This window comes from Psilocybe cubensis, chromosome 3 (genome assembly GCF_017499595.1).
Source record: "Psilocybe cubensis strain MGC-MH-2018 chromosome 3, whole genome shotgun sequence".
In the NCBI taxonomy this organism is placed as follows: domain Eukaryota; kingdom Fungi; phylum Basidiomycota; class Agaricomycetes; order Agaricales; family Agrocybaceae; genus Psilocybe; species Psilocybe cubensis.
This window is the reverse complement of record NC_063001.1, coordinates 3,064,418-3,081,289: the sequence shown is the minus strand read 5'-3', so window position 1 is coordinate 3,081,289 and position 16,872 is coordinate 3,064,418. Positions and strand designations below refer to the sequence as shown.

At 45.7% G+C, this 16,872-nt stretch overlaps 3 protein-coding genes across 3 annotated transcripts; 2 read left to right on the top strand and 1 right to left on the bottom strand.

Annotated features, from left to right (window-relative positions):
• Nucleotides 1–104: 104 nt before the first annotated feature.
• Nucleotides 105–8,141, top strand: JR316_0003837 (NRPS; the record flags this gene model as incomplete). The annotated part of the gene is made up of 14 exons (XM_047889607.1): nucleotides 105–1,058; nucleotides 1,114–1,333; nucleotides 1,389–1,520; nucleotides 1,577–1,824; nucleotides 1,892–2,041; nucleotides 2,092–2,260; nucleotides 2,312–3,263; nucleotides 3,318–3,927; nucleotides 3,986–4,276; nucleotides 4,329–4,949; nucleotides 5,015–5,806; nucleotides 5,870–6,118; nucleotides 6,177–7,850; nucleotides 7,908–8,141. 14 exons carry the CDS (start codon nucleotides 105–107, stop codon nucleotides 8,139–8,141), a joined length of 7,296 nt encoding a protein of 2,431 aa, XP_047751981.1.
• A 755-nt stretch (nucleotides 8,142–8,896) lies between these two features.
• JR316_0003836 (Transcription elongation factor SPT6) lies at nucleotides 8,897–14,190 on the top strand (the record flags this gene model as incomplete). The annotated part of the gene is made up of 13 exons (XM_047889606.1): nucleotides 8,897–9,167; nucleotides 9,222–9,627; nucleotides 9,678–9,798; nucleotides 9,854–10,570; nucleotides 10,621–10,923; nucleotides 10,974–11,306; nucleotides 11,356–11,916; nucleotides 11,966–12,142; nucleotides 12,190–13,207; nucleotides 13,258–13,440; nucleotides 13,498–13,628; nucleotides 13,684–13,769; nucleotides 13,824–14,190. 13 exons carry the CDS (start codon nucleotides 8,897–8,899, stop codon nucleotides 14,188–14,190), a joined length of 4,674 nt encoding a protein of 1,557 aa, XP_047751980.1.
• Nucleotides 14,191–14,366: 176 nt separating this feature from the next.
• Nucleotides 14,367–16,788, bottom strand: JR316_0003835 (Transcription factor SPT8; the record flags this gene model as incomplete). Its single annotated transcript, XM_047889605.1, has 8 exons — nucleotides 14,367–14,473; nucleotides 14,532–14,659; nucleotides 14,721–14,914; nucleotides 14,981–15,610; nucleotides 15,667–15,813; nucleotides 15,865–16,304; nucleotides 16,358–16,538; nucleotides 16,594–16,788. The coding sequence occupies 8 exons, from the start codon at nucleotides 16,786–16,788 to the stop codon at nucleotides 14,367–14,369; spliced, it is 2,022 nt and encodes a 673-aa protein (XP_047751979.1).
• Between the last annotated feature and the right edge of the window lie 84 nt (nucleotides 16,789–16,872).

The following is a 16,872-nucleotide window of genomic DNA, read 5'->3' as shown; positions in this document are numbered from 1 at the left end:
TATTAGGTATTCTTTCTTGTGATTAAGACTACCCACCCGGACGGTACCACACAAAGCGGATTAGCCTCTCTAACGATTCTACCCTACTCTCTTTCGCGACGAGAATGTCACCCCTGGACGGCTACAGCTTTGCAGAATGGCCAAACCTTTCGGGAGACCGCTCTCCTGCAAAAAATACATACACTACCTCTCAACCCGTCTCACACTCAGAGGATGGAATCTCCAAGAATGAAACTACCAATACTTCAGTAATTCTCCTCGCGATTGCCCGTGTCATCGGCGTGTATTGTGGCATTTCCGATGTCCTTATTGCCGTGAAGATGGGCCACCATGGAAATATCAGCCTTGTTAGAATAATGTGGAATGAAGACGATACATGGGCGGCTGCAAAAGTCAAAGTTGATCATGCTGTACATAATGGATTGAACGAGCCGTTATCGTTAAGTAACGCTCGGAGGCACCTTTCGTTGGACGATAATCAGTGCCCTTATGTCGTGCTATGCACATTTGACCAATCCTTCAGAACACCAGATGTCCAGGACACCCCTATATTTTCTTACACTAGCCAAGACTCTATCATACACCTATCGGCCTCCAATGCGACCATGCACCCGACAGTAGCAACTCAAGTCCTTTTGCAGGTCGTCGGTTTCATTCGACAAGGTTCAGAATCTCCGTTATTATCTTTAGCTTCGACACCGTCATTCACTTCCGATTTAATGTCCATTTTCGAACGAGGCTCGGTTGAAGATGTTACCCTATCGTACTCCCACATCTCCGCTGTCTCTTTCGCACCGGATTTTCTTGCGCAAAGGGCCATAGACATGCCTTTGGCGATAGCCGTATGTTGGTACCCGGAGCTCTCTCTAGACTCCTCGGAATTTGCGTATGAAAACATGTCGTATATCGAGTTTCATAGAAAGTCAAATCAGGTGGCTCGGTGGTTATTACGTTTAGGCCTTCAACCAGAAGATCGCATCGCGGTATGTTTGGATAGAAACCTTCACTTCCATACGTCCATGATGGGCATCATGAGAGCAGGTGGATGCTACGTTCCGGTGAGCGCTTATTGGTCTTTAAGCCAAAAAGTATCTCTAAACACGTGTTCCAAAGATTGATCCAGAACTCCCTCTTGAGCGTAAACTCTATATCGCAAAAGATGCCAATGCTACCTTTGTTTTGACTTCATCTGAAATCGCATCTCCTGACGTTTTCGGCACTCGTACTATCTATATAGAAGACGACGTATCTCAATCTCAAATTCTGCAAGAAAGCGATGAAGATCTGAATTGCATGAAATCAGATGGCCTTGCATACCTTCTATACACTTCAGGTAGATGTTTATTTATGCATACCCCGAACCGTCGTCGCTAACCCTTATTACGAAGGAACCACTGGGAATCCTAAGGGCTGTTTGCTCACCCATCATGGTCTAGCGCAGGCTATATTAGCCCTTAGTAGCACTGCTGCTGACGTTCGTATGAAAAACATACATAATGGACGTTATCTTGCCGTTGCCTGTCAGTGCTTTATCTTCTTCGAAACTGATAGTTCAGCGGCTGAATATGTTCTCTAGCGATTGCCTTTGATGTTCATCTAGGAGAAACTATTGTTCCCCTGGCATTGGGTATGCCTCTGTTGAGTGCTCGCCGGACTCAGCTTCTCGAAAATTTGCCTTGTTATGTTAAAAAACTTGGCATCACTCACCTGGGCATCGTTCCCAGCTTAATCGAGGCGACATTGAATGCTTCACAAAGTGGGACTGATGGATCAGAAACTGTCTTGAGGTACATTGCCAGTGGTGGAGAGAAAATGAGCGATTCGGTATGTCATTGTCCCTTGAATCTATTTGAGAAAATCACTATTCACTCCGCTTCATCAAAATCTTCAGATCCTCGATAAATGGGCAGACCATCCCTATGTCCGCCTCGCCAACTTTTATGGTCCGAGCGAAGTCACTATTGGATGTTGTGCTCGATATATGACTTCAAGAACACCGAAGGCCAACATTGGACGACCATTTGCTAATGTATCAGGTTATGTATGTGTCTCGTTTAGCTCTATACTGTTCAAGTCATTAATATAGAGTAGGTTGTCGATCCTAATATGAACATCCTTCTCAGAGGCGGCGTTGGGGAACTTGTTGTTGAGGGCCCATTGGTCGGACGCGGATACCATGGCAGACCAGATATCACTGGTAAAGTTTTTCTTGAATGGCCACGGAAGGGGTGTTGGGCCTATAGAACCGGTGATTTAGTCCGTAAGTTGTTCTTTTTCTAACAAGTTCTGGATACCTAGATTCTGCCTCTAGGGATGATGCCCGACAGCACAATTGAAATTCTTGGAAGGATTGACACACAGATCAAATTACGAGGTGTTCGCATTGAATCCGAAGGAATCTCCGCCATCGTTCGCAAAGCTATTCTTCCCACAGACACAATAGCCCTCGATGCTACAACAGTCCTCGCCAAGCATCCTGCCATCAACGTGGACCAGCTGGTCTCATTCTTCACATGGGATAACACCGTAACAATCTCGACTCGTAAATCCCAAAAGCCGAGCCTCTGTGACCCTCCTCCAGATTTCATCAAGAAAATAAAAGCCAAGTGCGAAATTGAGCTCCCTAGCTATATGCGCCCTAGTCATTTCATTCCTCTTAATTGGCTTCCTCTGAGCTCCAATGGCAAAACCGATGCAAAAGTACTCATAGAACTCTTCAAAAAACTTGGTGTTGAAGAAATTGCCAGACTTTCTGCCATACAAGAAGTCCAAGAAGCGCGCTCATGCACGGATATGGAGATCAAGGTATTCGAAGTTCTCCAGAACCATGTCGCCATGAAATTCGACAACCCTCACCCTGGCATCAATATTTTCGAAAGTGGCTTAGATTCCATGGGCGTAATTCGATTCACAAGCGAGCTAATGGACGTTTTCAAAGTAAAGGTAGCCGCTGCAAATGTTATGAAGGCACCTTCTATCAGAGACATAGCATCATACATTACTACTGCCGTCGATGCTGACAGACCACGACGCGACATAATATTTAACATCCCTGCTATCGATGAAATCTACTCGACTTATATCGCAGAAAGCATTGAAAATGTCTTGCCTCCTTTTACTATCCAAGAAGGCGTGCTCTCAAGATCGGCTGACCAGAATACCCTATACGTTCAGCACGTTATCATTTCTTGCAAACCTGCTGTCTCCATACCTCTGCTTCAACGTGCATGGAAAACCGTCGTAGATCGAAATCAAATTCTTCGGTACGTGGTCTCGTCTTTAATTATACCTTACAATTGAACCGAAATAACTGTCAGGACCATATTCCACTTTGGCCGGACCTTGAGCCAAGTCGTTCTTAATCCACAGTCTTGCAGCTTGAACTGGTCGCAGAAAGAACTTTTTATGCTCGCTCAAAATACAAGTTTTTCTCAGTATTTCATGGCGCAGGAAGCCTCATTAATAGCAAAGCAAGTCAACGAAACGATATCTACAGTCTCTCCGTATCGGCTTTCTGCATACCAGGCAAACGACAGAATTTATCTCGTTTTATCAATTCATCATGCACTATTTGATGGTATATCACTTCCTATGCTTTTTGAACAGGTGGAAAGATCGTATTTGGGTCTTGAATTGTCGCCTACAGCTACGATATCGGATCTTCTGCAGCAAATAACTGCAGTAGACTATGACATGGCCCGGGCATTCTGGAAAAACTATTTCACTGATTATGTTTGGCCCCTGAGTATGTTGTATCCGAAAGGTGTCTACACCACTCAGCAGCTCACCTTGCCATTGAAATCGCCGCTATCATTGATCAAGAAACTCGCCGCATCGCAGCGTGTCACCATGCAGGCTCTTTTTACTTGTGCTTTTGGACATCTTCTCGCTCGCAAAGTGTATAAACAGAAGGATGTCGTCTTCGGAGTCCGTCTTTTCTGTTTTCGCGATCAATTGTTTACTGATTGTTTCTACTCTGATACAGGTACTACGATCTGGCCGCTTGCTGCCGGTTGACTATATTGAGAAGACAGTCTGTCCCTTGGTTTCTATCCTCCCAGTCAGAGTGGACTTTGGCGGGAAACATATGTTACTGCAGGCAATTCAAGATGACATCAGTTCGACGATCGAATACGAACACATACCACTGGGAAAGATACAGGGATGGATTCGCCCAAATGTTGCCCTTTTTGAGGCGTTGTTTTCCGTATCTGTCAATGAGTCACCACAAAGTGAGCTCTGGGATGTGATTGAAAGCGAGCCACCTGAAGCCGATGTGAGCAATTAACTTGATTCTTTATCGGCCAAAGACTCATTAGTATACTCAGTATCCCCTTGCTGTGGAGATTGTGATCGAACCATCTACAGATTCTGTTACACTAAAGGCTCGTTGGATGGATGAAGGTCTCCCTGACTCTCCCAACACCTGGCTGTGCGATTTCGAGAATGTCGTTAAGTCGTTGGCAGATAATCCATCTCCCTACCTTTTTCACTCGCTCCAGCACCTTCCGCGGTCCTCTCAGAATCCAAGGAATGAACAGGAAAATGAATGTCCGACAATCGATCACTCCTGCCTTGATGCTGCGTTGATACGTGGTCTTCGTACAATTATATCTGATTTCATGGGTTTCAATCCACTCATTCTAACGCCCACGATATCTCTAATTTCAATGGGCTTGGATTCTATCAAGTCTGTTGGCCTGGCAAAATTCTTGACGAAGCACGGTTTTCCTATGACCTCCACAGACATCTTACGGAACGCCACTCTAAATGAATTGGCCAGTTGCATCGAAAATAAACGAGTACTCAAAGATGACCTCCCCGCTATTACTATGCCCGATATAAGCCAAACGGTTCTCTCCGAAGCCAATTTCAACGACATAAAGCTGAGCAAGGAAGACGTTGAATTTTTCCCCACCACTGCTCTTCAAGCCGGAATGCTGTCGCAAGTCAGTCCGCCTTTTTTCTTCTATGAATCTATGAATCACTTGGCTGACATCTATGGCGTTTCCAGACAGTGAATTCAAATGGCCAATTATATATTCATTCTTTCCCATTACGCATTACTGGTCCAGTAGATGCTAAGAAAATGCGCAACGCATGGGAAAAGGCCGTCGAGACCTTCGCAATTTTACGAACTTCCTTCCACTTTTCAACTGAATCCGGCGTGTGGATACAAGCGGTTCATTCATCGTCTCTTCTTGACTGGGAAACAATATCTGTGGCATCGACTCAAGACTATCAACGCGAACTAAAATCATTCTTGTCCTCCATAGACCTTGGAGACGAGACTTGTTTCACTCGACCTCCATTCTGGGTTCGATTTTTCGAAATCAAGAGCTCTGCAAGCCAGCCTCTCTCGTTTTTGGTGCTAGTATTACACCACTCTTTGTACGACGGAATCTCCATAGGAAAGCTAGTGCAGGCTGTGGAGCATCTATATTCCAATATTTCGATTCCACCCGTCGTTCAGTTCCACGAACTTTTACCTCAATTCCTTCATCACGAACAAGAGGGGACATCATTCTGGGTTGATAGAGTTCGACTATATAAACCGAAACCCTTGCGTCAACTGCATCCTTCGTCATCTGCAAATACATCTGCAACTGTAGAAAAGATCATAGAGTTAGACTCTTCTCGGGTCACTGAAGTTCTAAGACAGGCATGCGTAACTATACAATGTCTCTGCCAGGCAGCGTGGGCTAAAGTGTTAAGTAAATATACCAAGTCTTCTGATATTGTCTTCGGGCACACTATCTCGGGTAGGAGCATTCCTGGAGCAGAGGATGTCATTGGGCCAGTCTTGGCGAGTTATAATTTTTTTTTCCAGTGAATGATGTTTCTAACGTTTCCTTATAATTTCTCACAGAACACTATCCCATGTTGCATTCGAATCGAAGGGAAAGCTCGAAATATTGAACTACTAAAATCGATACACCAATCAAACCTCGATGCTCTCCAATGGCAGCAAGCCTCTGCTCGAGCCATTCAGAAAGTACTAGGAGTTGAGAATCTTTGGGATTCTCTCTTTTTGTTCCAACAAGCCGCCAGCTACTCTGGCAGTAATTCGAAGATTTCCTGGGCGTTCGACGAAGAGATAATTGTCGATGAAGCCAAAGTACAAGTTGGTCAAATTTGTTATAATTCCTAAAGACTTAACTAATTGCATTCATCAGTACCCTCTTAATGTGGAGATCATCCGCAGGGATTCTGATATTATTATCAGATGCGCATCACATCCTTCGTTTATCAATCAAACGAATATTAATTTATTGGTGGACGATTTCCGAACATTCCTCTTAGATATCTTGAACAATCTTCATGCATCCGCATTGGAGGGTATCATCCTTACAGAAGACGCATCCTCTAACCAGATCAAATCAAAGGATGGCTTCGATAAACAAAATTTTGACCAGGATTGTGGCCCTGACTCCATGCCCTCGTCTACACCGCCAATTGCATTCGCATATAAACCCATTCTTATGGGTATAACCAATGCCCCGTCGTCCTTGATACAGCCAGAAACACCTCTTTCTACTCTCGGAGTCGATTCTATCATGGCCATTCAGATAGTGGGAAAGTTCAGGCAGAATGGGATGAAGATCGTTGCCAGTGATGTGATCGCCAGTAAAACGATTGGTGAAATGCTTGCCAAAGCATCTCCGCTGAAACCCACCTCAGTTGACGCAAAAACGTTTGTCAATATGGCTATCTCTGATAAAGAAAGGGCTGTTATTCTTTCTCAAATCGGAGACCTGTCGCAGAATATCGAAAACATCACCGTCGTGTCCTCAGGAATGAAATGGCTCATCGGAGCTTGGCAGAAAAGCCTAAGAACGAGATACCAGCATGTTTTTCCCTTCCAACTCCCGAAAAATCTGGATATAGCCAAAATGAGAGAATCTTGGTCCTCTCTCCTTCAGCGGCATCCGATATTAAGGTCAACGTTCACATTCGCCAAAGGATACCAAGAACCTCGTTTGGTGACGTTTAAATCTTTTGGTGGATCATGGTCTGAAGAATATGTCCCCGATGAGGTATTCTTCCGGTCTATCATATCCAGGATGAAAGATATGGTATCAAATCCACCATCTCTGGCATTACCACCATCCCGTGCCCTTCTTTTCCATTCCACTCAACATTATTACCTCATTCTACATCTGCACCATTTCCAATACGATGCATGGAGTCTACAATTGTTACTTCATGATTTGTCACGTTTGTATCGCGATTTAGAGCCAACAACTTCAAGTAATCTGCAAGGATTTTTGGAATTTTATTCCATTAAAGCAGATCAATCAAAAGAACAGCGGAAATATTGGAGAAGCCATTTCCCATCCCAATTCCAACCGACACTTTTCCCCGCTCTCAATCCCAAAGCCAGACAATGCTACTCTAAAGAAAGGCTCATCAGAACTAACCAGGAGTGTATAACGAACGTTAAGAAATGCGAAGAACGTGCACGTATCTTAGGTCTTTCTTTACAGTCTGTCTTCCTAGCTTGCTGGGCATCCATGCAAGCAAGTATATCTTCGTCTTCGTCATCGACCTTCGGCGTGTGGCACTCCGGAAGAACTGGTACTCTCGACGACATTGCCAACCTTGCCGTTCCCTGTATGAATGTATTACCCCTTCATGTCCCACATGTCGACCAAAGCAGCGTCCTACAAATTGCGAGATGGATATCGTCGCATCTCCCTACACGAACATCAGTCATCGAACAAAGTGACTTAGTCCATTTGAATGAATTGGTTGGGCTTAAGAACAAGCCCATCTGTAATGTTTTCGTCAACATCGTTAAAGTGGCCCCAGACACCGATGCTCAAGATCCTATCATCGAACCAGTCTATGTAAGTTGTCAATTATATGCAGACCACGCTCAGATAATCTTATATGTCTTCCTATAGGCACCTTACTTTGTACCAGAAACAGTTACTATGGAAGACGACATCTATGGTATTGAATGGGACATTACCAAACTCATGAACGATGATATCATGGTTGATATTTCCACCTTGACGCGCATGGACTCTGTCATGATGTCGATAGATGCTGCACCTCACATGATGGATGCTACACAGGCGGATGCTTTGATGCGCCGCTGGGCAAATAGTGTAGAAGGGTGTCTTGGTATTTTGTAACGTATTAAAATGAGAAATGAGCACAATAAAGGGCATATTGAGAGTTCGACTGTGGCACTGTGCAATTATCATACATGTGCATCATGACCGCGACGCGCTACGGTAAGGCAGTCGGTTTGAAGTTCCTGCAACCACACAACGTTGATGCCTGCGTTCAATAACCTTTGGGCTCCTTCGCACTTGACAAAATCATCGGGTTCTCCTACCCCAATAAAGCACCGCCTCACTCTAGATGCTATGAGAGCATCTGCACAAGGTGCCAATCCTGAGGTTCTGATCGAGCATGGTTCAAGGGTCGTATAAACGTCCGTCAATGAAAGCACTTGATCAAGGGAGGCAGGCATGATTGTCGGAAAGAGGGCATTTAGTTGACTTGATGACAGATTTCTGGCTTTTTCCAGAGCATTTGCTTCCGCATGTGTATTACCAGGAAGTTCTCTTGAATAACCCGTTGCAAGTATTGTTGGGGGTATATTGTCATTTGGAGATGAAACAACGAGTACGCATCCCACACAGAAAGCTGTTGGTATTGGAATACATTTTCTTGCTTCTTCCAAGGCAAGTTGAAGATATTTCACGTGCGAAGTAGTATTTTCTTCCTAAAACCTGTAAGTATTCGAGACAAAGTGTTAGAGGTGCAACATACGAGATGAGTGATGTCCATAACATAGAGCGAAATGGTTTACGTAAGCATTAACCGTAAACTTTAAGCGGTCAGAATGGACCAGGACCAACTTTCAACTCAACCGTCCATCATGTCTTCCCCAGACCCTGACACAGTACCGTCGCACGATCCTTTAGCTGACAATGATGATCCTATGCGTGGCTCAGGTGACGAAGAAGAAGAAGGTGAAGGTGATGCAGTCATGCCTGGAATATCAGACGACAGTTCCGAGGAGGGGGAAGATGACGAAGAAGAGGCACGCAGAATTCGAGACGGGTTCATTGTTTCTGAAGAAGAAGAAGACTCTGAGGAAGAGGCTCCTCGTCGGAAGCGCAGAAAACGTAGAAAGAAACACCACCGTGGTGAGTGACGCTGCTTTACTATAACAATTTTGTTGTGTTTATTAACATCCTTAGCAGAAGAAGAGACGTTAGAAGATGACGATTTGGAACTATTGGAAGAGAATACGGGAGTTGCATATAAAAGACCCAATCGCTTAACCCGCCTTCGTCGCCACGACTCAGATTCTCCACCAGCCGCGTCTTCTTCAAAGCGTCGGGCAGTTGTAGAATCATCAGAAGATGACCTCGACAACGATGAGGACACACACGAAGTTCCTGATATTCGCAAGATTTGGGACGATGATCGTCGTGGAGAAGACGATGATGAGGATATGTCGGATTTCATTGATTATAGTGAAGATGAAGAGGGTGCAGCTATGAATGAGGAGGCTCGCGAAGCTAGGAGGCTTGAGAAGAAAGAGGAACAATCTCGACGCAAAAGAGCAAGGGCGCGCCCGGAGTTGGTTGGAATTGATGCAATGTGATTCCTTGCCATATTCAATTTGTAGCATTTATTAACATTCATTGCAGTGCTTGGGACGAAATCCACGAAGTTTTCGGCGATGGACACGAATATGACTGGGCTTTGGTCGGCGATGATGAAGCGGACCTGGAAGAGGACCGTTATAAGCCAGACATGAAGTACCAAGATGTCCGTTGCCTTCTTTCTTTGGTTATATCTTCTCTTTTATTTACATTCTTTACAGGTGTTCGAACCATCAGAAATCAAAAAACGAATGCTCACTGAAGATGATGACCTCATCCGTGTCCAAGATATTCCAGAACGAATGCAGCTGGCCACCTCCACCCTTTCTGAAACGTCGTCTCTCTCTACTCATATTCGATTGACAGAAGAGGACCTTGGAGATGCTGCCATGTGGGTCACCACACGTCTTTCTCACCAGAAACAGAAAGAGTACTTCGGCAGCGATGGTAGTCATCAGCAGCTACAAGGAGCCCTTGTACTGGCTGTGACCTTTGCTTTGCGCCAAATCTTTGTAGAAGAATATGAGGTTCCTTACACGTGGGCCCACAAACAAGACTATATAACCCATTTCGATACCAACGGCGGGCCTTCCGTGCATCTTCTCAGCCTCCCCGAACTTTGGCAAATCTACAACCTCGGCCAAAAGTATAGATCACTTCTAGAGAGACGTCACGTTTTAACAGCGCTGTACGAGAGATTGCAGGTCACCGACGATTACTTTACAGTGGAAATTCTTCCCCAAATTGACAGTGTTGAACTCGTTGCTGATGCCACTGAATGGCTCAATATGAAATACAAGAATAAAAGGCCGGATTATATCTCCGACTTTCGATTCCATGACGACGATGAGCCAGAGGCAGCAAAGAGACGAAAAATGCCCAGTCGAGTTTCTGCTTATGAGCTCACGAAAAAGAGCGTTGTTTCTAAGCTCGCCGAGGTATTTTACAGGGCTTCCGTTTTGTTAAATTTATTCATATCATTTTATAGGGATTTGGTATCAAACCTCACGATATTGTCTTGAATCTCCTGGCCGAAACACATACCCATTTTGTTGAAGACACCGAACTACACCCCGTTGCGTTTGCGGAGCAATTTTCTGACCCTGATCCTAGCAAAGCTCTGGCTCCCGAGGAGTTGCTTCGACGAGCACGTATGATAATCTCAACTGAACTAGGAAAAGATCCCCTTCTGCGTAACCAAATTCGCAAAATCTTCAAAGAAAATGCCCATGTTTCCGTCGAACCTACCGAACGAGGCATTACCAAAATCGACGAGAGCCATCCTTATTTTGTATGTAATTATGGAATTCTAAATCATCGAAAACCTCATATCCTCTGTAGAACTTCAAATATCTATTGCAGAAGCCAATTGACGAAATGTTGACCACCCCGCAATTTTTGCTCATACTAGCAGCAGAATCGGAACATTTGGTAACAGTTACGATTTCTATCCCTCCTGCTGTCAAGGCAGATTTTGAGCGGCGGCTCAGTGATGCGTTCGCCTCCGATAATTTCAGTGAATCTGCCAAAGCGTGGAATGCAGAACGCCTGCTCGTTGTCCATGAGACTCTAGAACAGCATTTGATACCCGCTGGAGTGAAGTGGACCCGAGAATATGTTCGCGAGGAGGCGGAAGACTTTTTGGCTAGTAAATGCAGCGAACGTTTACGGGAGGTACGTCATATGACAGTGATATTTCATTCGTATATTGATGAAATAAAAGCGGGTTAATGTTGCACCTTATGCTACTGCTCGTGAACCTAGGTATGGCGAGGGTACAGCTTCTGTTTTGGCTATTTCTTGGGGCAAAGGAGACCCTCATAAGGACGCTATTACTTTGGTCTATGTCGATGAAGCCGGAAGAATGCGCGAACATACCAAAATCGACAATCTTCACGATCAAGACAACTTGGATGAGTTCAAAGACCTTGTATCAAGGCGGAAACCTGACGTTGCTGTTGTCGGTGGGTTCAGCATCGTCACGCTGAAACTTATGAATCGAGTCAAGGAAATACTTGGGTCACCTAGTGACCCTAATTCGGGTGAACAAGCATGGACTCAACCGACAGAGGAGGGTTTCAATATTCCTGCGATATATGTGTTCGACGACGTTGCACGCATTTATCAACATAGCAAGAGGGCTGCGGATGAATTTAGTGCTCTCTCACCAACTGCCAAGTACTGTGTCGGTCTAGCCCGCTATGTACAAAGCCCTCTCAATGAATTCGCCGCTTTAGGATCAGACATAGCGGCTATCTCATTTGACGAAGAAAGTCAAAACTTGGTATGTAAATTTGTGTTTTGATCCTCAGTTTAATGCAAATTGTTTGCAGATTCCGAAGGAAAAGTTGTTGTCTGCCTTCGAACAGGTTCTCGTCGATGTGACCAACAAAGTGGGTGTAGATATAAACCGAGCTGTGACAGACCCGTATTACCAGCATGTACTTCCCTTTGTTTGTGGTCTTGGTCCTAGGAAAGCACAGATGCTCGTCAAGAAGATAGCTTCTCAAGTAAGTTATTCTTAAATTGCTTTGCTTTTTACTTACTACGTATACAGGGAGGCACCATTGTGAACCGTGATCAATTTATCAAAGCCGGGCTCTTGACTACAAAAATATTCTTGAATGCAGCAGGGTTTTTGCGTGTTATACAGGATCGTGACAACAGTAGGCCAGGAAAATATCGACCTGATGACGAAAACGCCCCTGACCCACTCGATGATACGCGCATTCATCCCGAGGATTACGAACTTGCTCGCAAGATGGCTACAGATGCACTCGAATTGGATGAAGAAGATATCCACGATGAGCACCCATCGCAAGTAGTTACTTCAATCATGAATGACGGCGACAAGGAGAGGAAGCTGACTGAACTGAATCTGGGAGAGTTTGCCACCAGCTTGTTCCAGGCCAATCAGGATCAAAAACGGCACACTCTAGATGTCATCCGTGAAGAACTTGTTATGCCCTTCCGAGAAAAGAGGGAGAAGTTCCTCCTTCCGAAAGATTGGGACATAGTCACCATGCTCAGCGGAGAGACGCCGAAGACGCTTGGTGTAGGGCTCATTGTTTCAGCGCTAGTATATCGCACGACTCCGGATTCGGTCGGCGTCCGTCTTGACTCTGGTATTGAAGGATTCATCTCAACTGAATTCCTTCCCGAGATGGGTCGGAAACCTAGAGATGTAATGAAGAAAGGCCAAACGATAACTGGAATTGTCATTGACCTGATATTTCGTCTACGGCAAGATGAATTTTTGGTCAGTCTTTCGACCCGGCCTGGTGATTTAGACGGAGGCGATTATCTATTCAGAAATGTTCGGCCAGATCAACGCTATTGGGACGATACTCATTATAAGAAGGATCAAGATATGTTGGCCAGGAAGAAACGGGCCGAAACAGATCGAACTCGTCGTGTTATTAAACACCCCAACTTCCACAATTTCAATACCGCCCAAGCTGAGGCGTACCTTGAAAAGCAACAGCGTGGAGATGTTGTAATTCGGCCATCTTCCAAAGGCATTAATCATCTTGCTGTTACATGGAAAGTTGACGAAAGACTTTACCAGCATATTGGTGCGTTCTGTGGACTGTCATTTCCTGTTCACATTCTGATGTAGCTTAAGATGTTACCGAAATGAACGCCGACCCTACTGGCCAAACAATCGGGGGACAGCTTGTTGTCGACGCGAACCACATCTACTCTGACTTGGACGAACTTATAGTCAATCATGTCCAGGCTATGAGCCGTCGCGTGGAAGAACTGATGGCTCATGAAAAGTTCAAGCACGGTTCGGAAGATGATCTGCGTAAGTTTCAACTTCCCTTTTCTCCTGCAGAAAAATGGCACTGACACTCGCGAACAGACATATTTTTGAAGAACTTCTTGGCTGCTAACCCTTCGAAGAGTATGTACGGCTTTACACTTAACAGAAAGAAGCCAGGTCACTTCAACCTGTGCTTTTTGGCCAACAAGAACTCCACTGTTCAGACCTGGGTAAATGCTGTCCTCGGTCGAATACTTATGAACCATTCTTAACTTTGATTTACAGCCTATCCGAGTTGCACCTGAAGCATACTACCTGTTTGATGCTCCTGCAGTGGGGGTACCGGAGTTGTGCGATGCATTCAAAGTACGGTGAGTAATGATCATGCACATGCACTTCCTACAACGTACTAAAGCTCTTGATAGACACCTCCACGAATCACAAAATGTGGCGGCCGCAGCTGCAGGAGGAAAGACACCGTATGGTGCTGGTGCTCGAACCCCTGCTCGTATTGGTGGTGCCACTCCAGGGCATTTGTCAATTCGCAATCCAGGTCGTACTCCCAACCCTTATGGAGGCGCACACACACCCTTTGTCCCTCCACATCATACTCAGGGGCCTCCTTCAAACTACATGCCACCCCCACCCACGTCATATGCCGGTTATCAGACACCATCTCTCCGCCCTCCAGTTTATGGTCAACACCCGCACCCGCCTATGGGTGGACCTCCACCCAATATGAACCCTCCTCGTCCCGGCAGTGTGTGGGGTGGAGGTGGAGGTTGGAGTTGATCAGTTTTTTGCATAAGTTATGGATTTATCACCCTTGTACACTATTATTGTTTTCAGCGCGAATAATATACACTGATATAGCATCGTCATTGTAATGAGTAAATATGTGGAAGGTATGAAGAGAAGAATCAATATGCCAATCATTTGCCTAGAAGAAAAGAAGAATCTGAAGCAAACTAATCCACGCGTTTAATATCATGCACGAACACTGTCCTTGTAGAATCCCCATACCATCCACGGTTGCTGCTGGCGCTAACCATGAAACGGGCACCGGGATCGATAACTGTACGAAGAAATTTCAGTTCGACGCAATACGCGTTCAACTGCATTGAAGCACGCACTCATTTGTGATATGTACCCTCCATGATGGCCTGGTATGATTTTGAATGGCACACCGCTCTTCGGTTTGCCCCAGGCATCTTCCCCGCTGTCAGTGACGTTCCAAAGACGTATATTGTCAACAGATGCGCTAGGAGACACCATTAGTCAATAAATACATCGAATAGACTTGAAAAGAAAAAGAGTTTTACCATGCCATATGCCGGCAATCTGGAAAAGCGACGACGCAAGAAACTACTCCTGAACTCGCAGGATTACGAAGCGTCTTGAGTAATCTAGGAGTGTTGGTTGGTCCACTCTGTCCGAGCACTCGCACATCCCATACATCAACCGTGCCATTTCGCCTCCCGGCAAAGATCTGGGCACCATCGGCAGACCAGCAAGCCTGGATAAACAGAGAAAATTGGAGTGAATAAGTGAATTACTTCAAAAAAAAATCAGGTAGACAGACAGACAGACACCATGGCGGCGTTTTTTCGCTCATCCATAACCTTCCTACGCCTCGGCCGTTGGTATGCACTCTGCGGTCCCACAGGAGTATCTGCCCATCGATGAAAGCGGTCATCAGTAGATCCGGGGAATACGTCGAATATTCAACAGGGTCAAAAAGAGGAGGAGCGCCTTTCGGGGGTGGAATCACGGTGGGTGGGGGACGTGCGGGCTGCGATGGTTGTTGTGCTGGCTGTGCAACAGGTTCCCAACCGCTTGGAATAGCAAGCATGGATTCCATAGGCAATGCAGGTTTTGCTTCTTCTTCTTCTGGTACATCGTCAAATAATGGGTCAAAAGACGCATCGGAGCGTGCATCCGAATCTGCGGTCATAGTTTGTGTGGGTTCTCCGGATTGAGCTGTAGGCGGTACAGCCTTCTCTTCTTCTGTACCATTCGGAGGATCGACATTCATAGCATCAGAGCTTTTTTGGGTTTCAGTCTCTGGTCCTGACGGGTGGTTTGATTGGGTATATATAGCAGGTCCTGTTTGGACATAACCTGAGCTCGCAGGTCGTAACGCAATACCGCTTAACTGTGAATTATGTGCTGTGAAGGTTCTAGCATTTTGTCCTGTATTCAAATCCCATTGCTAAAGGGCTCGAAAGTTATTTTTGTAGAATGCATGCGCAATTTGGAAATACGTACAATGGCCTCTCCATCCCAACCAGCGCTAAACACACTCTTCTCGTCATAATCCAAAGCAAGAGCAGAGACAGGCCCACGATGTCCGGGTAACACATGTTGTAACTGACCAGGTTGATGTCGAACAGTGAAAAGGTTGATGTAACCTGCCTAGTTGCAAGGTATGTAAATGAGAGGCAAAACGAGTGTTAAATTACTTACATCTGTGCCAGCTAATGCCCAAAGTGCATCGGATTGCATAGCAAGGCTGTAAACAGGGGCTGTAGTTGCCTCTTCTTCAATAGACAAAATGCCAGGAGGTTTGGCTTCAGGATTTGCAGTGTTCTCCCACCAGAACCGCAATTGACCCGATTTCATCAGCCCTTCCACCACATTGGCATGGTGCCTCTGAGGAGCTGTTAGAAAGTTCTTGCCATTGACGGCTGAGAAAATATCGTAGTCTCTAATATACCCGTCGTCAGAGCCGGTCAGAAGGTGGGAGAAGCATGCAGAACCAGCCAATGCATGAGTAGGTACAGGGTGAGGAATGGCACAGATGGCTTCAACAGTGTAGGAGCGTGGCAGTCGGTCAAAAGAGAACGCGAGACCGTTTCTTCGCAGATGGGCCGGTGAAAAAGAACGTTTGCGAGGAGGGGAAGGGGCTTGGAGAAGATGATATTAATGAAACGTTCAATAAGACGCAGGAAGGATGTACCTGGCGCAGGTAGTGCTGACGGGGACCTGCTATCCATGCTGTGATTCGAGCCTAGCTCGCTGCTACCAGGAGGTACGCCCTCCTCAACGAGACCGAGATCCAAAGACGGCTCCTCGTCTTCCTCTTCTTCGTCCTCATCCTCTTCCTCATCGTCTTCTTCAGAATCATCAGAGCCAGAGTCCTAGATAACTAGTTATTGTAAATATTCATTGGGGTAGCAGGGAGGGTACACACACATCGTCGCCGTCCTCAGTCGCATCATCTGCCGCGTCCGGGTGCCCTATATTGTCCAACAAGTGATCTCCCTGGTCATGTTCGTTTTCGTTTTCGTTGTCGTCATCGTCTGCCTCGGCATCCGCGTCGTCTTCACCATCATACAGACCATCAAGGGTTTCCTCCTCCTCAGAGTCGTATAGTTCAGGTTCGATCATTGTCGTTTTAATTATGAAGGCTAACGGCGGTATTTTAAACGTTAAGTATGCTTGATCCCGTGCCAGGGATGGGGTTCCCGAAAA